This window comes from Hydra vulgaris, chromosome 01, assembly GCF_038396675.1.
Source record: "Hydra vulgaris chromosome 01, alternate assembly HydraT2T_AEP".
Taxonomy (NCBI): domain Eukaryota; kingdom Metazoa; phylum Cnidaria; class Hydrozoa; order Anthoathecata; family Hydridae; genus Hydra; species Hydra vulgaris.
The window spans coordinates 17,100,001-17,124,108 of NC_088920.1; the positions used below are offsets into that span (position 1 = coordinate 17,100,001).

General features: G+C 25.6%; 1 protein-coding gene across 1 annotated transcript in view; it reads left to right on the plus strand.

Moving 5' to 3' along the window:
* Nucleotides 1–24,108, plus strand: part of LOC136075147 (NACHT, LRR and PYD domains-containing protein 6-like) — a 53,787-nt gene that overhangs the window by 21,870 nt on the left and 7,809 nt on the right. The window contains exon 4 of the mRNA XM_065787498.1: nt 9,871–11,220. Coding sequence (XP_065643570.1) covers nt 9,871–11,220 — 1,350 coding nt within the window. The remainder of the gene's footprint in view (nt 1–9,870; nt 11,221–24,108) is intronic.

Genomic DNA, 24,108 nt, shown 5'->3' on the forward strand with positions numbered 1-24,108 from the left:
GAGCACTCACTTCATAAGCAAGAGGTTCCGAGTTCTATCCCCACCACCTTCCTGGTAGTACCGCGCTCATCTTGTTTCTCCGCACAGCGGCCTTGTTCGTCAAGGTTTGTGCTTTGGAGTTATTGAGTTGAGAGAGGGTTATAACCACAGTTAAGTAGCCTCCTCGTCTTTAGTGGCCTTCTCGAGCTTGAGGAGGTGAATTAAATAAAAAAACTAAAAAAAAAACTTGACAAGAACATCACATAAAAATAAAAAAAGCAAAATAATAAAAAAATATATGTATAAAATAAATGTGCAAGTAAAAACACTATTGAAATAAGGTTAAATTTTATTTAGAAATAAGTTATAATTTTAATATATTATTATGAAAAAAAAAATGTTTCAAAAAAATTAATTTAATCCTGTAGACATCTAATAAAGTTTTGAACTTTTGTTTTGGTAGTATCCATAAGCTTGCACACTGGATAAGGATCAAAACTATAGGATGCTTTTTTAAATGAAATTTTCAAACCCTTTATGTTTCCGCATAGTTATTTTATTTTTTTTATTTTTTTTTATAATTGCCTAATACTTTTCTATAACTCTCAATTCTAGACAGTTTGAGAATTTGCTGTTTCAGACAACTTTTGTGTCATTTTTTTAATGCCATTCCATAGCAGTTTACTATAATGACTTGAATCTTAAAAGAACACATAATTACTTGATAAGAGGTGAAAGGCATTTTTGTAAACACTTTTTAAAATCTATTGCTCTTCTAAAAAGTGTGGACTCAGAAATATATGGTGCTGATTTTTTTCTACACCTGCAAATAGCTTGCTAAATCAGGGCTTTTTAAGCAAACATTAAATTTCATACCTGCTTTTCTTCTATATTTGGCAACATAGAAGACAGCGCCAGAATTTTACTAATGATTGTATTTTATACAAGTTTCAACATCTTTGTGTATAAATTTTTCTCCAACTCCAAATGTTCTTCTTATTTCTTTGTTAAAACTTAAGTTAAATAGGAAAGCTAAAACATTTTTTTAAAATTCAACATGTTGTAAACCAAATACAAACATAATTAAAAATAAACAATGTAATTTTAAAAAATTGCATCTTTTTTATTTTACATTTATTTCGTCTATACACTTTATATAAAAAATAAAATTACAAATTATTATTATTTATAAATTTTTTTATAAATTCAAATATCATTATTATATTTATCTTTTTTTCTATTAAAAAAAAGGAAAAAGAATTTATTTTTAATTTCTATTAGTTTTGTTTGTTGTATCAGTGGCTCATGTACATCACTGGTTGCCTTATAATAATAGTTTTAAACTGATTTTTCAGCTGATTAATTTTTTACTTCTTGAGTAATACAAATTTGTTATATTCATATATCAAATGTTAGATTGTTTGGATTATTTCTTGCACCAGGCTTTTTTATTAAGGTTTGTGTTTCAGAGTTATAGTTTTGAAAGAATATCAATTTGTATCAATAGTAAAAAAATATTGAAAAAATAAGAACAGCATCTATTATTGTAGTGACCACCTTGACTTTGGTGAGATGAATACAGTAAAAAAAGTTGAGTGAATATGATGTATAAGTATATTATGATTTATATGTCATCAACACAATTTTGCTCAAGTGGAGTATTAAAAGTGTTTATTAGGAGAAATTTTTATTCAATAAGTTTAAATATAAATGAATAAAGTCACCATTTAAAATATATTTTTAGAACTTTGTATAGGTTACTCAAACTTTTATAACATCCTCTATTTATGGGGCATTGAGGCAACAAGAGATTAATGATATTAGGCATTATTTATGATACCACTCTTCTATTATGGCTTTTCTAAGTTTTACTAGTGATGTTGGGTTCTGTTTAGAATTTTTTGCTTTCAATTTTACTTAACAAATGACTGATGGGATGAGGTTTAAATTGGGTTAATTGCCGAGCAATTTGTTCAATTTAATTAAATGTATATTGGAAATATACTTATAAGTATATATTTATATTTATTGTATAATGGCCAATTTACAGTTTTTTTAAATCTCTAATATATATTATAATATATAATCAGGGAAAACCTAGAAAACCAGGGAAAAGTTTTTAAAGTTTAGAAAATCAGGGAATATCTGGAAAAGTCAGGGAATTTTTCTTGAAAAATGTATATATATATATATAGATATATATATATATATATATATATATATATATATATATATATATATATATATATATATATATATATGTCTATATATATATATATATATATAATATATATATATATATGTATATATATATATATATATAACGGGTGGCCTAAGATAAATGGCAGTAGGTAGTATTTTTATTATAACTTTGTTATTTTTTAAGCTAGAAAAGTGAATTTTTTTTTTAAAGATTTAATATTAAATTCTCTACAAAATGACATGATTTATTTAATGTAAATAGTCTCCATTATTTTTTGACATACGATATAAGCGATTGGTCCAACTAGTACAACTCTCTAAAGCTACTTTTACTCTAATGTTTTTTACAGCTCGTTTAAGTTCTTGAAATAATGTTAATTTTGATTTAATTTTATTTCATTTTATTTGGTGAATGAGTTCATCCCATATTGAGTAATCTAAAGGATTGAGATCGGGTGAATTTGGAGGCCAGTGGTTTTTGTCAATAAAAGCAGGAAAATTATCATGACACCATTGTTGAGTTGATGAATGAGTTGATGAATTGAGTTGAGAATGATGCGTATGTGAGGTTGCTCCATCTTGTTGGAATGTCCAATCATCACCAAACATCTTGTTTCCATATTTCAAGGCCACTGGCAACACTTTTTTTATATACCAGTCATGATTAACTGTATCTTTGTCCAAAATAACCAATGGTGTAACACCTTTTGAACAAGCTCCCAACCAAACCATTACCTTTTGAGGGCATTTTTGGTTTCTGTTTAATACCACCATCTTTATCAGCTTCATTACGATTAGTGAACCATATGCGATCATTTTGGGCATTGTACATACCATTTAAATCAAAAAATTTTTCATCTGAAAACAGAATTTTCAGTGTTTGTTCTTTTCGAAAATGGTTTCTTATCCAATTTGCAAATTTAATTCTCTTGACTTTTTGACCATTTGTAATCAGTGGTTCAGCTCTGTGTTTGTATGCCTGCAAATTGAGATCCTTTTGAAGTATTCTTTGAACACTGGTTCTGGAGATATTGAGTTCATTAGCTAATTTTCGAGATGAAATCTTCTTTTTATGTTTCAGACAACTTCTGATTTTTTGAATGTTTGTATTTGTTCGAACTGATCTTGGAACACCTGATGGACATTGAAACTTGATAGAGCTTGTCTCTCTTATCATTTGACACCACCGGCTTATTGTTCAAAACCCATCGACACCCTTAATATCAGCAAATATTTTTATGGACCATCACCATTTTGGTATTTAGAAAGTACAAGCTTAGATTTCATTATCTATAAATAAAATTAAAAACCATAAAGCAAAGCCATCAAAACAGATTTATAGAGAATTTAATAATAAATCTTTTTAAAAAAAAATTCAGTGTTCTAGCTAAAAAAATAACAAAGTTATAAAAATACTACCTATGCCATTTACCTTGGGCCACCCGTTATATATATATATATATATATATATATATATATATATATATATATATATATATATATATATATATATACATATATATATATTATATATATATATATATATATATATATATATATATATATATATATATATATATATATATATATATATATATATATATATATATATATATATATATATATATATATATATATATGTATATATATATATTATATATATATATATATATATATATATATATATATATATATATATATAACCCCTAACTGGTTGTCAGAAAGTTTTTCCGTATTTTGTTGACAAAAAGTAAAATTTAAAATGCAAGACCAGAATTTTTTTTTATAACTTGATGGGCTGCCTTCAATATCACCAGAAATATCTACCAGGTTTTCTGCCAATAAAGGTAATTTTTTTATTTGGTTGATATTTACCCATCATTTACTCTACTTTTGTTTCTCTACATTTATTATATATTAGTTAAATATTATTTCAATGTTTATTTATTGATAGTATGATATTCATTAGGCTGCTAAAACTTTCTTATTAAATTAAATTAAATACATAACCTTTAAATTTTAACAAATTAAATAATTTTTTTATCAACATCATTTCATGAAGGTTAACATTTGACAAGAACAACAGTTAAAAAAAATTATCTTAAAGAAAATTGCATTAAAGTTTTAAAAAAAAGTTTCAAACTTTCTCTAATTTTTTTTAATAGTATTTTATTATATAAATCATTATTTTATTCATCTATTTTACAATTTAATTTAAATAAAATAATATTTTTTTTTTTTACTTTGTAATTTCTACAAAGTTTTTTAAATACCCATTTTTGTGTTAGCCTAGTATCATTAAGGAGTGGTTTACCAATAAATTATTAACTTCATTCATTTTTTTCCTTTATTTATGTTACCTTAATATATCATAATTAAAAATTATCAATTTGTGTTTTGTTTTAGTGACTTATCATAAGTCAATTACATAATATGTAATTCCATACCATTGGTTGGTTAAAAATAATACATTCAAACAAAATGCCCATTTATATTTTACTGCTTAACTGGATCCTAAAAGTGCCTAGACATTTTTTTTTTTCATGATTCTCTTTAATACGAACACAACTTGTTTCAGCACTTTGGGATCCCTTTAAGTTACTCAAGTTTATTATAATCGTATAATATCATATCAGATGTCAGATATTTTGATTTTTTCTTCAAAATCTAATAATATAGTAAAATTTTAGTTAGTTTTTTAATGGTTTGTTAGGGTTTGAGTTTCAGAACTTTAGTTTTATAAGAAGTTTGTATCAAAATAAAAATCTTGAAAAAAGTTAAACTAGCCTTCTTTACTTTCGTTGCCAGTTTGTGCTTAGAGAGTTAAATACAGTAAAAGAAGTTAGGTGAATTTACCAAGTATGTTTTGATTTATAGATATAGCAACATCACAATTTTTCACAAATGGTTACTAATAAATAACTTTTTATATAGCTAGTCTCGATGAGTTATGAATAAAGAATAAAAATTCTCCAACATTTATAATAGATATGGAATATTATATATTTACACTTTTTAAATGGTTCAGGTAAACCTGATCATTAACTATTAATCACCAAAAAAACTATTAATAACTAAAATTCTTAAAATTGTAGTTACAAGACACATTATTGAAACAAAGATATAATGTTGAAAGTTATAATATTTCGTTTAATAAAATAAAGATAACATTGAGTTGTTTAATAACTGCATAAATGACATTAAATAAATTGACATTAAATGTTTTATATAGTGATATTGTTTTAAATACTATATCGTATTATGTTTTATATATTATTATAATAGGCATAAAATGTTTATTGTTTTATTAATCATAACAGTTGCAGTTAACAAACTTTTATTCTGTAGTTAGCAAAAGTGTATTATTTTAATTGATGGATGCTGAGACTACAGCAACTTGTTAATACGATAGTTTCCAAATTGACCCCAAACTTGACAACAATATCTAAGATGAAATGGGAATAATGCATAGTAAATATTCTTATGTTGTCTTAATTAAAATACTCATGCGTGGACATGCAAGACGAAAAACCACACACCTTTTTCTGGGAAGGCTTTTAATTGATGGCCATTTAAAGGTAATAAAAGATATAAATTATTCAAAATTTATAAATTTTTCTGGAAATTAAGTACAGTAAAGGCCTTTTTTTCATTAGGACCTATTTGTAATAAATTACTAAACAATATACAAATGCTCAAAAAACCTTAAAAGTTCACTTATTTCTTTTTGCGCATTTCAAGTTATATTATTATTTCAAGTTATATATATTAAATTGGCATGGTATTATATACTTTTATATTTCTATTATCAAAATTAAAATGGTAATTTTCTTATAAGACTAGTTCCTTTAATAAGTTCCTGTAGTAATAAGTATAACACAGTAGTGAGGAAGTTCAACATGACAAATAAATGTTGCCATTCAGTATACCTAGATTTCTAATTAACTTTTAGCTCATTTCGTTTTTATGAAAATATAAATTAAAATTTGTCTTTATACATTACTTGCTCTTATAATGATCATATACTTAAAATATACTAGAATTAGGAGGTGAGTCCCGGCCCTGTTTAAATATGAAGTTAATTACAACCCCGACCCCAGCTAAACAATAGTTCTAGCAGGGGTTATTAGCCAGGGCTAAGATTTTTCAAGTTATAATTGGTTTTTTTGCGAATTTCGTTGGCTATTTGGGTATTTGACACAGTTTTTTGATTCAGTTGGGTAAAGTTCCGTTTCTAAGGACTTTTTTCAAAAATAGTAAAAAAAATTAATGGAAACACAAATTAAAAAAGTTTATTTAAAAAAACTATGAAAGTATGTACTTTTTTACTTTTTGTTAAAAAATGGTAGTTTTTAATCCATAAAATTTAAAAAAATAATCTTTATATAAAATGATAATTATTTTTAGAATTTTTATAAAATTTCACTTACTTTGAGACCCAACATGATATGCCTTTGAAGAACTTTTTTTTAAAAAATATTAGGGACCCGCCTGATGAAGGGTCTTTTGCAACCCCTAAAATTTTTTCTAATTGAAAAATTTTTTAAATTTAGTATTAATTTATTACATAGAACACATTTAGGGGGTGGCAGCAGAAAATTTCAAAAAAATTTGTTTTTTGAATCACCCTAATATATATTCACCTATATTTATTTATAAACATGAATTTAAATCGAAGACGAAATATTTATTTCATTTATAGGGTTTGTCAAGATTTAGGAAGATCCAGCCATAACCCCTGGCTTGGTTATGATTTATAAACCTGAACCCGGCCCCGGTCAAATATCCCTGATTGTTTGCTAGCTAGAATTAAAATAAAGCTGTTTCAAAATTATGCCAAAAAAAGCAAGTAAAAATTGCAAAAAAATGTATTTTTAGTAGTGCTGAGTGCTGATGTACAAAACAGTATGACCAGCTGGTCTTCAAATTTTACAATTCCTTTCAGAATGTTGATAAATGGATTTGACTCAGTTATTGCAAATGTTGTTTTTTCTGCACTGTTGTGATATACACTATACTGAGTTTTTCAACATCACTATGTATCTATTCATATTTTAAGTGGTATGTACATTTTCACGACAGTCTTGAATGATTTCCATATAAATCTGGCATAATGGAGTTTTTGCAGTTGCAGCTTTCAGTCTCACTTTTTCCATTGCATTTGGTTAAAATCTTCTGTTTTGGAGTGGCCTCGCATTGTCTCAAGTAAATCACTTCCTTTGTGTATTTTTAAAGTTCCAACATTATTTATAGTTTTTGCACTTTAAATAAATGCAACCTTTGTGATTCCTGTTTTTTACATAGAAATTATTTCCTGCTATGTAGAGGAATAAATTTCTTTTTTTTACCTTTAACTTTTTGATACCTTATTCTGCTGTTATTGTTGCACTAACTACAAGATGTTTTCGAAAATAAACGATGTTATTTTTCAATTTGATATATAAGTTGTTTATAAATTTCTATCAAAAATTTGATTGATGTCTTTACAGTTCAAAAATCATTTTTTATTTTGGTTCTAAATTTTACTATTAATAACTATTATAAATAAAGACCTAAAAATGAAAGAACTTTTAACACTTATATTTTAACATTATCTTTATATTACAATGTTTTTAATTCAACTTGTTTTAATTCTTATTTTAAAACTTATTTTAATTCAACTTGTTTCTCCGCGCAGCGGCCTTGTTCGTCGAGGTTCGTGTTTCGGAGTTATAGAGTTGAGAGAGGGTTATAACCATTATTGAGTAGCCTCCTCATCTGTAGTGGCCTTCATGGCCTTGAGGAGGTGAATAACAAAAAAAAAAAAAAAAAAAAAAAAAAAAATTGCCTAAATATCATAGTAAATAAATGGATGTAGTAAAACTTTGGTATATGGCTAAGACTATAAAATATATAAGTAAGTCTAATGAATAAATACCTACACCTTAAATTAAAGTTGTTTTTGTTTAAATTCAGAAAATCTTATTATCATCGTCAAAACTCTGAATTGAGCCGCTGGAGATGTGATTGAGTTGATGTTCATCATCTTTTAAATCAGTGTCTTCATATTGTCTAAATATAAGACTTTCTTTGTAGTTATCTTCAATGAAGTTGACTTCATTGAACTCAACTTCAATGAAAGTCTTTTTTAATGAAGACTAAAGAAGTTGATGCTTCAACTTTAATGGTTGAAGAAGCTGGTGTTTCAATTAAGTGGTTTTTTAGCAGTTGGACCTGAATCATATTGTCTACTGAATGTATTTGCTTTTCACTGGTAAATGGTTCTGATTGAGCAGGCATCAGACACAGTGTCGTTCATGGATGTTTATATCTCCAGAGTTGGCTGCTTCTTGATGCTGATCTGCCTTAAATTGACCTTCTATTTGGCCAAAAAAAGTTATTTCGGCATTTTGTTTCTTCTTATTATCTTTTTAGATATTTGTTAACAAATATCAAAAAGAATAATTTAAAATATTTAATCAAAACAAGTTTAGATAACTGTAAAAAAGTTTACTTAAAGAATTAGATTTCAGTTTTTATGCAAACTTTTGATATTTGTTAACAAATTTGTTAACAAATATCAAAAGTTTGCATAAAAACTGAAATCTAATTTTTTAAGTAAACCTTTTTACAGTTATCTATATTCGTTTTATTTTAAAATTTAAAATTAAAGTAGAATCAAGTTAAATATATGTCACTTATGAGACTAAGATCCAGTTACGTGTGAAAACTCTTTATTTATTTACCTAATTCAAGTTGTAAATCCCACTAAAGTTTAACTTTGTTGCTGTTGTGATTTATGTACAGCTGAAAAGCATATTATTTGGTTACTATTTATTAGTTGCTGCTGAAGTAGCTAGAAATGAGAGCAAAAAACACAAACAGATTTAGACAAATTTAGTAATCAAATAGCATTTTATAATTTAGCACCTTTTTAAAAAACAAGATTCCCACTTTGAGCCGTAATAGCCTGAGAGAAGAAAGGAAGATTTAACTAGTAAGATTAAGTGTGAGTATTAGATTATTAAAATTGGACAGATGTCCAGTAAAAAATTAAATCTTACGTAGAAGAAGTAGGTACACATTTTACTTTCTATTGTACATCTGTCTACAACTGTCTATGTATAGTCTTTCTGGAGTAAAATCCCACGAGTATAGTATATAATTTATTACATGCAAGAACTAGTGTTGCTACTAAAGTTCTCAATTTGATTAATATTAGATTAACGGCTAATTGTTTTATTTAATAGATAATATTTTTGAAAACTTTTCGTAAACAAGTAAAAAAATTTAGACAAAGTTGTTTAACTTTAGCTAACCTTTTATAAGAACTTTGTTTAAAATGAAACCATAAATATATTTCAAATAAAAAAGTTTTAAATAATTTTAATCGATTTTAAATCAAAAGTATTTTTAGAAGTTTTGAGATTAAATTAAGGAGTTTGTTAGAAGTAATAATTTAAGGCTCAAGTAAAAACTTCTTCAGACTTAAAAACAAATAAAAATTTAACCCCAAGTAACTTCAATTTAAAATCAATAAAAATTAAATTTAAAATAATTATTTAGGTGATTACATTTATAAGAAATGTCAAGTATAAAATTAAAACTATTATACATATTTTATAATAATAATGATCGTCATTGTCATGAACATGAACATTAGCTAAGTCATGATGATGACTTTACTAAAAGTTGTTTTGTTTTATTTAGATTTGTCGAGGGTGTCTGCTGAACTAAAAAAATTTTATCTAAAATATTATGTGGAAATTAATGAACTTCAACCACTATTAAAAGCACCTGAAAATGTTGATCTAATGCATAAGTTTGTTGATCTATGTATTGTTGATGCAGCAAAAACCCTAAGAGACGCTGTTTTTAGTGTTGAACGAAAGGAATTTCTTGAAAAACAAGTGCGTTATACTTCAATTCCATATAGTAAAGTATTTATGAATGAAAAATCTGTAATATTAATATCTGGAATAGCTGGTATTGGGAAAACATGGTTGCTTAGAAAATGTTTGCTTGATTGGTCAAATGATTTAATTTGGAAAAATGTTGAACTTGTTTTTTATTTGGAATGCAAGAGGATTAATAAATATACAAATATTTCTAATGTAAATGATTTACTAAGTGTTTTCTACAAAGATATTATAAATAACTTTAATATTAGTATTCATAATGCACTTTTTCTAATTGATGGATTAGATGAGTTTAAATATTTCAATGAGTTATCAAATCCAAGATTAGAGTGTAAATATCCAATCGTCAAAGTTTTAACTGAAATTCAAAATTACAAACATGTAGTCGCTGGTAGAGTTTATGCAATTGATCAATACCAAAGTATATATACAGATCATACTGATAAGTTAACCATTCAAATAATGGGGTTTAACGAAAATGGAATAACGAATTATTTAGAAAATCATGTTTCAGAAGAAAATAAAGAAATTGTAAAAGCAACTTTAAAAGAATCTCCTATTGCAAAAGCCATGGCATCTGTTCCCTTTTATTTATCTTCCATGTGTAAAATTATAAGTGATTCAAAAAAAGTAAAGACAAATTCTTTCTTAACAATGACAGATTTGTATGCAAATATTTTTTTATACTTTTTGCGAAAACACATCATCAAAAACAATGAAATGATTTATCAGATAATGAAAAAAAAATCTAATAAAGTATATATTTTAAATATTTGTAAGATTGCTTATCAATTGTTTGTTGAAAATAAAATAATTTTTTCCAAAGAAGAAATTGAAACTTTTATTGATGACTTTGATAAAAATGAAGGTAGGTTTTTTGGATTTATAGAAAAGATTGATACAGATCTGGATTGTTATTATCAATTCGCACATTTGACAATAATGGAGTTTTGTGCATCTGTTTATGCATATAATTGCTTGAGTTGTGATCAGATTATAGCTAATGATAAGCTAAAGAGTTGTTTATCGATGATTTGTGGATTAGCTAACAAAAGCCAAAATAGCTTATTAAAGTTTCTTGTTGAACTGAATCCTTTAAAAAAACCCAATGAAAAATCTATTCTTTTGTATTCTATTTTGGGTAAGTTTTTGGAGTCATTTTTGATAATCATATAGATATTAAATAAAATAAAAAATATATAGAAATTTATACCTTGTTTTTATTTAAATAAGTAATTTATAAAATAGCCTGTTCTTAGGGCAAAGAAAATATTTTTTGTTAAACTAAGATTTTTTATAGTTTTAATTTAATTTAAAAAAAAAGCTATACTTTGTGTTTTTAAATTTGATTTGTTTAACAACGTTGAGCAAGTGTTTTAAATATTCTTAAGTTGTATTATGTTAAGTTATATAAAAAAAAAGTTGTTTTATGTTAAGTTTAGTTGTATTATTTTAAATTATATAAAAATACAAAAAGTTATACAAATAAATACATAACAGTTATATATGTCAGAAGCCAAATCATTCAAGTGTGATCATTACTTGATTTTTAAATGTTGAAAGTGGCGATGTAGTTATAGTCATTTTAGGTTAACTTTTTTTCAGGTATTTTGTTTTATATGTTATTTAATTTAGAGTTTATTAAAAGATTTGTCTTTAGGAAACGAAACTTAAATTAAAAATGCATAAATTGTTTGCACAAGTCGAGATAAGTAATAATCTTTAAAAGTTATGATTTTCTAAGTATGGAGTATAGTAAAACACTAATAAGTTTTTCTTAGACAAAGAATGTTTTGTATTATCATAAGTAAAATGTTATAAAAATGACTGAAGAGTCTTTTTTTCAATGCTTTGTTTTGAAATTATGAATATAAGTATTTTATAAAAATCTTGAGATCACTTTCGTAAGGTTTTTAATAATAAAGTTGAATTCCTTTCTTTGCTTGAAATTACTTTTTTAACGTCTTTAACAAGAAAGTTAGTGGTTTTTTTCCTCATTCTATGATAAAAAATATATTACAGTGTGCCCACCCTATAAAAGCTCTTAAGGAGCAAAAATTATTCTAATTTAGGAATTGGTATAACTCCATTTACAAGAAATAGTTTGGAAACTTTAATTTTTTATTTGACGATTTTATTTTATAATTAAAAAGTAAAATTTAATTGAATGGGGGTCTTATTAAGTATGGGTTGGGTGAGAAAATTTCCATAAAATAATAAATGTTGCCTCTCGTGTATTACAAATGCAAGTGTATTGCTTAAGATATATACATGTTATGTGTATGTGAAATGAGAAACTCTTTTACATTCTAAATTTCTGTCATGTGTGGGGAACATTGAATAAAAATATTAAAATACTTTCAAAAAACGTTACTAGTAATCTGGTTGAGACAAAATAATTTTGATAAAGTTGAAAAAGTGGCTTAATTCATTTTCAGTGCTTTTTATCTCTTTTTCTCAGTTTTCATCTCGTATCTATCAACTCTTAAGAGTGGTTTTAAATGTTCTTTTCCTAAAATAACTCTGAATATAAAGCTGAAAACCACTAAAAAGAGGAATAAAATGCGTTAGATGATTTGAGTTATTGGGGTGGGGCTGGGGGGAATGTTATAATTACGCAAATGTTGATAAATTAAAACAAAAAAAAGAGAGCAACAGATACAGCATTCTTTTCGTTTTGTTTCTTAAAAAAATAGTCTAATGTTAATTCATCTTTCAAAAAAATTAAATCAAGCATGTGTATTTTATAACAGTAGAAAGCTTTCATTTTGACTTGTTCATATCCTAATGAAATATTTTATCACATTAGAATATTTACAGGTTATTTTGAAAAAGTACAAAGGTGATATCTTAAATGTTTATAAATAAAGCAAGCTATAATGAGCTTTAATTTTATTTATATTTAATCTTGATGCATAATAGTTGCAGTATTTTGTTGGCGAAGGATTTTATGATGTTTTAGTAATAACAAATTCAAGCATTGTAAAGACCTTGTATTTATGTAGGTTTATGCTTATATTAAAAAGGGATATATTACTAAAATTTGCCATAATCAGTGATAGGAAACAAAAATTACCCCAAAAAGTTTGCAGCCCCAACCCTAAATGAGGGCAAATGTGAGGTTTAAATTACTCTAATCTATAAATAATCAAATATTAAACTTAAATTCATTGACTAGGGAATTTAGGATATTTTAGTAGTCAACATGCATTTTGTTAATTTTAAATGGTTTGCGTTTATATATATATATATATATATATATATATATATATATATATATATATATATATATATATATATATATATATATATATATATATATATATATATGTATATATATATATATATATATATATACACAAAGTAAATAAAAAACCCGCCATATTTTTCAAAAACATATCGGGAGATTTCCTTGCACATAACGGTTTATTGCCATTACATTTAATACTTAATATGTACGAAAATAACATAACCGTTTTAGCGTTATATTTTTTTATAGCAAAATTGCCTTGAACATAACGGTTACATAACGCCAATTAGCCGTTATGTGAGAGGAAAACTTCCTGTTATATAACGCGTATTTTACCGTTATGTTTAAAACCTGACATAAGAGGTATTTATCCGTCATGTTACCCACTATGTCAAGTTATAATTATTTATTTTAGATTATGTTTTTTGAAACACATGATTAATAGCAGAAACTGCTAAATAAACAAACTAACATTGAACCTTTTTATGTTTGTAAAAGTTAAATTAAAAGATAAAACAAATTGATGCAGATTAATTTCTAATATATTTATATTAAATTGTTTTTCATAATCGTTGAAATTATTTACAAAATAATTGAAGAAATTAACTTATTAACATTTATTATTTCAAAAATACTTCACATCGCTGTAAAAAGATTACAAAAGAAAAATGCATTTTTTAGATAGTAAAGCCGCTTGTCCAAAGCCGCAAATATCTTGCAAACAACCCAGAAGCTGCCCAAAACAAGAAGGATATGTCAAATCTAACAAATAGTAAACGGCCATCAAAACAACTACCATTTCACATGTACTGATCAAGGGCTGAACATCCATCTCGACACCTCTACGACTCCTTACTCCATATTCTGTTTTATTATAGATAACTTGTGGACCATACAAGCTTGGCACTCTTAAGAATTTATTGTATTGAATCCCCCTAAATATTATAAATACAAAATAATTATTGCAACCATTAAAAAAAACTATTATTAATACATTTAAAATGGATTTAAATCAATGTTTGTATTTTATAGAACTGGCTTAATACCAAACAAAAAAAACAAATAAAGTTCACATCAATTTTCATAAACAACTTATCAGTTGTGTTCTTAGAAGTTAGTGATTTCTGGAGCAGCATTAAACCTTTCAGTGTGGGTTTGCAAATCAGGAGAAATCCAAACTGACATGTTTTGAAACGTAAGAGACGAGTCAATAAAAATAGGGTACAAACAATTCACTTCCTCCAGCAACAATCCAGGAGCATATGTAACTTTGGAAATACACTATAAGTCTCGTTATTAAATGGACAGTTTTGAAAGTGATGGCTTTTTTTTATTAAATTCATTCTAGGTGACACAAAGAGTTATATACATTCTTTATTTTATAGCTATTTAATAAAATAAAGTAGCGAGCTGACACTTAATATTAATTATAATATTTCTAAATTTTTTGTACCTAAGTTTACTTAATTAGACTATAATTTCTGATATTAGAATTAGAAATCATTTTTATACAAAAATTAATAAACACAGATAAAATCTTACTACAACATCTTGTAATAGCTGTTCTTTATCTACAACTGATTCGAACAAAATTGGATTTACTGCTTAGCTGCTATTATTGATGGAAATATTCACAACAGAAAAATGAGGAAATCGCTTTACCTTTAAACTATGACATTTACTAAATTGTCTTTGTCGATAGTTATTAGGCAACTTTTTGAACAAGAACTCCTAATAGAAAAATAGAAAATTAAATAAATTGAATCAAACAATTTATGTATGCAGTAGCAAATTTAAAAATCTTAAGTAAAATATAAAAACAAAGGAAAAGAAAGGAGATCAAAAAAGTATATTAAAATAATCAATATTACAAAATTTAATAAAAATAAATATTATAGTATCAAAGACGTGATTCTTACCCATTAATGGATGGAGGAAAAATATAAAGAAATGCAAGAAGACTTTAACTTTGCATAAAATATTTTTTGCAAAGTTTGGGAACAAAAAAATCTCTTATTTTTTAAAAACTATGACCATATAAAGTTTTAACCCCTCTGAATTTGAGAGCGCTGTAAACATTGCAGGGTCATAAAAACTAAACACTAAGAGATTATTTCATGAAACTTGAAATTTGTTGATGAATATGAATTTAGATAAAAATAATAAAGAAAATATTTTATAAACTCGTTGCTTCCACATTAAGGGCTGGGTGGGCCCAAAAATTAGGGTTTTTTTGTTCTTAAGCTCTAAACACCCCAATTCTTTGCAAAACATTATTTTTTGATATAAGCATAAACATACAAAAGTTTAGAGTTTGCACAATGCCTGTAAATTTCAAAACTCAAACATCTAAAAATCCAGTGTACACCACTGAAAGTTGACAAAATAAATAAAACAAATTAGACTAAATCAATTACTTTCCTCTCAAAACCCATAAAGCCATACACATGTGGTATCGCAGTGGACCAAATTGTCTGGATTGCTGAGGATATTGAATAAGAAAATGAAGTTCTGGTATAAACTTATCTGGATTTAAATTGATAAAAAGAGTATGATGGGCTGCAATTGCTTCTTCTTAAGAGATGAAATAAACCTAGTGGTAACTGGAGAGAGACACATTTGAAGAATACACAGCAGCTTAATAAGACATGAGAAATGACAATTAATAGTGATACTTCTTAAAAAAATTGGTAAATTACGACAAATTAAAAGAACTTGAGCACTGCCAAATTTCCCCTTAATAACCAAATCCACTATTACTGGTGGTTTTTCACTGTCTTTTGGGTATTGAAACAATTTTACAAAATCGTTTAAGCTATCTATTGTAAAAAAACCTTGCAAAACCCCAAAAATAGGTTTAAGTAAAGTTCCATCTGCCTAGGTATTACACCTTCTAACAAATCATGCATTAGATCAAAAAGAATTTGCTTTGTCACGTCATATACCTTAATTTCTGATAAAAACACTGTTAGATTGAATGCCATATAGTTTTGACTATTTTAAACGTTCAGCTCTGGGAAGATTAGACTTATGTAGTTCTCATCTTGTGTTCCTCTAAACTCCTTAATTTACACTGAGAAAGTATATTATAAACTAATATTTGTGACCTGGTTGAATTACACACTCTGCAGCACCTCACAACTTTCTTGCTAAAACCCTCTTTAAAACCAGCAATTGCATTACAAGTTAATGAATCGCCAATAAAGTGTTTAAACTTTATAATGAATTTTTTATTGTTAGCATTAGTTTAAGTTGAGCAATCAATCGATGATAGTTCATTTAGAGGTTGTACAAAGTCAAGAAGAAGAGATTTCATAAAGTTTTTTACCTTAACAGATTTACAACCAGTTATTGCTTAATGGAATATTGAGAAAGGTTTACTTTCTATAAAATGTAAAACTCACAGCTTGTGTTTTCCTCTAGATTTGCCTATTGGATTAGTTACACCTAAATCATCTGAATACAATGAGATAGATATTTCTGAAGAATACTCTAGAAACTTATCATATTCATTTGATGTAAAAATAAACTGAAGCGTTCCCTTAAATGGAATAAAACATCCATGTAAAATTATGAGTATCTAAGACCAAGATATTTTCAAACTACATTTTAAAAGCAGTTTGAAAGTATCTTGTTCTAAGATATTCCGTTGATAGTTATTTACAAATTGTAGAAAACTCTTTTCTTTTGTGATTTATTATTAAAAATATTTTGCAAGTTTGAAAAAATAATGTTGACCACATTTTCAGAGCATCGATTTTTTTCTCGCAAATGAAGAGCTAATGTTGATCAAGCAAGTTGATCTTTTCTATTCTCATTCAAAAATTGAAAATCGTGAAATTGTGATATCATTACATATTGTTTACTTGTTTGAAAACTACAATTATAACAAGATAAAATTACTTTTTGAGATGCAGGTGTTTCAGCACTTGATTTTGGTGGTTCAGCAACTTGTGGAGCAGTTTATATTAAAATGGAATTTTGCAATTTTAAAGACACATATAAATCCTCAAGTACATCTTCTTCATATTTGGAGTCTTATGTATAATGTAGATTCAGTCGGAAGTTGAGGAATAATGGATTGTTGTTTGTGAAAATCGAATGAAACTTTAAAGTTTGTTCAAAGTTTAAAGGGAGAAAATCCCTTTAAACTTAGACCAAAAGTGCTGAGCTCATTATTTTTTGCTAAGGATACAACTTCAACTTCCAGATTTTGTTTACTTAAAATGGCAACAAATGTTTCAGAATGAACTTTACTTCCATTCCACATGATGCCACTTATATCACTGTTACTAAACTTCTTAGATGCTAAAAAGTATAATTTTAAATTAAATAACTCATCCATTGTTTAGAACTTGAAGATTGAATAAACAAAGAATGTGCATTAAAAAATAAGCTTACCATTAGTTAAAAAGTCTGCAATATTGCTATTACTAGCAAGAACAATTTTTCGTTCACCAAGATACTTGACAACAATAGCCTTTATAATTTTGAACTATTAATTATTGTAGAAATCAGTAATTCAGTTATTATTGCTTAGAAAACTTAAACTATACAAATAGTATATTTAATATTATTTAACACTTGCAATATAAATTGCAATACAAATAGTTTATTTAACATTATTTAACACTTGCAATTTAGTAATTGAAATATAATATCTATATGTTCAAAATAGTCGTAATAGCATAAAATAAGTAATTATTTTTAAAAGAACACAATGTTTTTTATTCTTGACATGTTTCTTAAAATTTATTTACATTTTCAAAAGATTATTTTACAATAATACAAAACTCTGAAATAAATATTAAAAAATAGAAGTCTTTACAGAGAAATACTAACGGACAAAAAATTATACATAATAAACCAATATATTTATTACAAATCAACTCGGTAAATAATCAATCAAAATAACTAACTGCCAAAAAATAAATAAAAAAAAAGCTGATAGTAAAATTAAATAGATAAGTTTATAGCGTAATGTAAAGTTTGTTTATTAAGTGAGGGACTTTCCCATTTAATGTGGAGGGCTTCTTTTAACTTTGATTTGTCTTTGGTTGGGGTATTATCTAAAATCTCAAAAGAATCACCGTTAGCCAAATTTTTGCTATTAAGATATAAATTTAAGTGATTAAATATATGAGATTATTTTTCACTATTAAGGTGCTCATTTATTCTAGTTGCCAACCCAGGTGGCACATCTGGTTTTAATTTTGGAATTAAAACCCGTATAAACACGTGTTTGTTACGATCCAGGCGTAAACCAAAAACACGTGGACTTCACGGGAAGTTTAACTGGAGTTTAACACGTGTTTTCTAAGGTTTCAAACACGAGTTGTGTAAACCTTTTTTCATATATACTACATTATATTTACGACAATTTTGTTGTTTTATTTTTGTTTTTTAAGTAAGGTAAATTATTTTTCAATTTTACTACAAACAAAAAATAAATATAAAAATAAAAAAACAAAGAATTAAAAATAAGCTAATAAAAGACGTTTGGCACATGGTTACCATACACAATATTTTATTTCGATTGATCACCTCTTCCGTCATTATAAAATCTAAAATCGTATAACAATACACTTTCGCATCTTTACAAACAATTCCAGTAGCATCAAATGTTCTTTTTAATTTTTCTTAAATGTCGGGTCTCGAACTTTACTAATTTTTCAATTGAGGTTCAACCTGTTCAAATTTAACTTCATTCAAATCTTTATCTAAAAACTAATGCAGTAGCCCAAATTTCTTTTTATGTAATGGTGTGACACAATCATTTTACGCTAAAACATGGCATCATCCATGAGAAAGGTTTTGTTTGTCTGTGTTTTTGGTCGACCTGTATCGGTAATTGTTCACCTTAATCTATTTAAGAAAAAACAAGTTTTATAATAAATGACAAAATAAATGATTATCTTAGTCTATTGTTTTGTATTGTACCTAAATAAATGCACTATAAAAAATGCTGTTTGAAAAAACCGGAGTGATGATTCGATGGAAAAGTAAAATTGCTTTTTTCCTTATCAATCACGCTTGTTTGTGTCTGTACATTTAAACGGAATCGACCCTTCATTTTTCTTTTCAAATTGTGTTTTTTAGAGCCACCTACTTCAACCTAAATTAGAGACGCCCTTTATGAATTTATGAAACCCATTAAGAAACATAACTCATCAAGTATACTATTGCACTTTTTAAATAATATAAACTTTTACATTAAATGCAAATTGTTATTACTTTGGAAAGACCCAGAACCCCGAGTATTCACAAGTATTTTCATTAGCATTTGTACCAGGATGTAAATCCTCTCTTAATTGATTTTTGCTTATAAATATAGAAATCTTTAAAGGTTGATTCAAAACCATCTCATTTATGTGTTTTGTTGCTTGTTAAAGTGCAAATATCCTGTTTTAAGATAAATTAGACTAATATACACTCAAATATAGGTAATAAATATAAATATAAGTTATACATAGTATTTAAAAAAACCAAATGCACACATGCCTCATTTTTCTTAATAGTCACCTGCCTTTATCAACATTAAAATGATCATCTTCATCAAGTTTCTGAAGTTTTCTATAAGTATATTGTCTTCATCTTGATTATGTGATAACAGTAAAACTCCTAAAAGATAAAATTTGCAAAAACAAAATTCACCAGAAATATCAGTGTCATTTTAAATTTTTTGAAATTAAAGATAATTAAATAGAATTTCAATACAAGCATTTTCATTAACAGTAGTACCAGCATTATTATTTTTTCTCATTGTCTTTTTCGCTGAAAAATATATATATATATATATATATATGTATATGTAGAAAATATATGTATATATATATATGTATATGTAGAAAAATATATATATATGTATATATATATATATATATATATATATATATATATATATATATATATATATATATATATATGTATATATACACACACACATACATATACAAATAAAAATGTTTAACATGTGCTAATCCCTATCACTAGTCATAGTCTGCTTGATAATTGACCCTTACCTTTAAATTTTTATATAGAGATATTATAGCATTATTTGAGAAAAATCTGCTAACCCAAATGTTTGGAGCCATGGCTACAAAAGCTCTGGAAAAAAAAATACAAATAAGTTAACTCACATATCAAATTGATGTCACGATTTAGTTTTTTCTCTCTTATAAGTTTGCAATATCTATTTATATTAGACATTCTAAAATAAAAACTAAAAAAGAAATTATACATAAATGTTATTAAACAATGAAAATAATGAGGAGGGCACAGTTTGCTTCATTCAACAAGTACCTTCATTTTCTGAGTACAAATTTTTAAAGAATCCAATCCTTCTGCAAAATTAGAATGAGAATAGCTACTTGAAGTAATCATTTCGTGAAAATTGTGGGAACACTTAGTAACATCATTACCACTATCATCCAATATTTCTTCAGATGAGTCAGAACAAGAACTTGATGAAGATAAATTTAAACATTTAGGAGATAAATTTCCAGCTAAGACTAATTGATATTTTTTCATATATTTTTTCATATACTATGCTGAACTTGTTCTTTTCATTTTTGTTAAGTAATTATTATTAATAGGATATCATATAACATTTAGTACACACACACATTTATATAGGAACAACACTAGTATTTATAAAACATATAACAATAATAACAATACCAATAGTAATAACAATAATACTATTAACACAAAAAATGTAAATATATATATATATATATATATATATATATATATATATATATATATATATATATATATATATATATATATGTATATGTATATATATATATATATATATATTATATATATATATATATATATATTAATATATATATATATATATAAATATATATATATATATATATATATAAATATATATATATACTTAAATATATATATATATATATATATATATATATATATATATATAAATATATATATATACTTAAATATATATATATATATATATATATATATATGCATATATATATATAGATTCATACGCAGAAATACACACACACATACAGATACAAATACACACATATACATATGCCGAAATACACACACGTGGTATATGTGTATATATTATGTATATGTATGTGTGTGTATATATTATGTATACATAATATATACACATATACATTTATTTATAAGTGCATGTATTTATGTGTGTATATATTATATATGCATACATACTTTCTATATACTATGTATGTCTAAGAAAATATATATATTATATCTATATATAAATATATATATATATATATATATATATATATAATTTCTAAAAACCAGCTAGAAATTTCTAAATTTCTTGAGAAATTTCTAGAAACCAACTAGACAAAATAGTAATTGATTTAAAAGACAAAAAAAGTATGTGTAAAGATATGAATGTACCAATTTTTAAAAAAGTCTACCCAGTCATTAGTTTAAATTTGCTGAAAATAATTAATTTGTCTTTAAGAACAGGTTTTGTACCTAAAACTTGGAAATGATCTACTATAGTGCCCATATCGAAAGTGACATCTCCCAAGTTACCACAAGATATGAGACCACTAAATATGTTAGCAGTGTATGAAAAATTACTTGAACTATGTGCACATATACAGTTGTCTACTTATTTTGAAGAGAATAAGCTATTGAATGAAAATCAATTTGGATTTAGAAAAAATCACTCCACTGAAACAGCAGTTCAATTACTCATTTCAAAATGGAGGGCAGCAATTGATGATGACATGTTCGTCATCGCAGTTATGTTAGACTTAAAGAGAGCATTTGAAACCATCAATAGGGAAGTATTGTTTGAAAAATTAAAGTGTTATAAAGTGGAAGGCGTTGTTCTACAATGGATTGAAAATTACTTAACAGGAACAACTCAAAGAGTAAGAATTGGCAATCAGTTATCATCGGACTACTATGTGACGTTGGTGTGCCTCAGGGGTCAGTGCTAGGACCCCTGTTATTCATAATATACATGAATGATATTAACAGTTGTACCAGATATGTAAACATCAACCTCTTTGCAGATGATTAGTTTGCATTGAAGGTAATAATTAAGAAGAATCTATGATGAAATTAAATTTAGACTTAAAGTAGTTGCTACCTGGTTTAGTGGAAATGGACTGAAACTGAATGCAAGTAAGTTGATGGGTATGCTGATTACAAGCTCTAAAGTGAAATACTTGAGTATCACTGTAAAATATCCTAACATATATATCATTTCAGAAAATGAAAGAGTTAAATTCAGTGAATGTGTCAAATACCTGGGTATTAAAATTGACAATATGTTGAATTTTTCTGAACATATTAAATATATTGCAGATAAAATTGCTAAGATTACTAGGTATTTTACCAGAGTTGCTAAATATCTGACTAGGTGGACAAAAACGTTAATTTTTAATACAATTATTGCACCTCATATTCAATATTGTGCTTCATTATTCTTAGATGCAAGTATAAATGATATAAAAATACTTCAGAAGTTACAAAACAAAGCAATGAGAACGATCTTGAAATGTGACTGGTTCACACATAGTAAAGACATGTTGGTTCGATTAGACTGGCTATCTGTAAAAGAAAATATTCAAGTGAAAGTATTGCCATTTATACACAATACAATTCAATTACAGAAAATGGATGCCTTCCAAGAATTTTGTAAAATAAACAGTGAAATGCATAATTATTGCACAAGAAATGCAGCAAAGTATCACTTGAAAATTCAAAGCAAGAAAAGTGGACAAAAGTCAATCCTTTGCAATGGTATAAAATTATACAATAAATTACTGAATGAATCGGAGTTGCTAGACAAGAAAGCATTCAAGAAGTTAGTTGTAAAACGCATAAAAGAAAAGGGATGTTTGTAAATAGAAGTTTCGCGGAATCTGAACTCTCTTTATTGTGATTTTTATTGTGATTTTAAATAGCATTTAAATGAGCTAAATATATATTAAATATTAAATAAATAAGATATAGACACATATATAAATATAAATACATACATAAACACATACATATTTTATATATGTATGTATTATACATACATATATAAAATGTACGTTGTATATATTATATACATACATAAGTGTGTATGTATATAGATGCACGTGTGTATATATATTTATGTATATATATAAATATATATATATATGTACATATATATATATATATATATATATATATATATATATATATATATATATATATATATATATATGCACACACAAACACACACACATATATATAAATATACACAAACACATCTATAATATATATAAATATTTATATATATATATAAATATATATATATATTTATTTTAAATTATATATATATATAAATATATATACAATTTACTTTATTATTGCTCTGTTTGTAGAATACAGTAACAAAGTTTATATATATATATATATATATATATATATATATATATATATATATATATATGTATATATATAAATATATATATATACAGTACTGGTAATAAGTTTAGAGCCACCCCATATTTTTAGTTTTTTACAGATTATAAAGCCATAACCCCAGTGCAGCAAAATAATATATTACTGAAACATGCAAAATATATTTTTATAACATTTTAGTACCAAAATGAGTATTAAAATATTAATAATGAGTAGGTCCACCTTTATTTTTAATTACTTTAGCCAACCAGGCTGGCATAGTCTCAACAAGCTTCTTGCAATCAACAGCAGTAATACTAGTCCAAGCGGCAGAAATAAAGTCCCGAAGTTCTTGTTTATTACTAG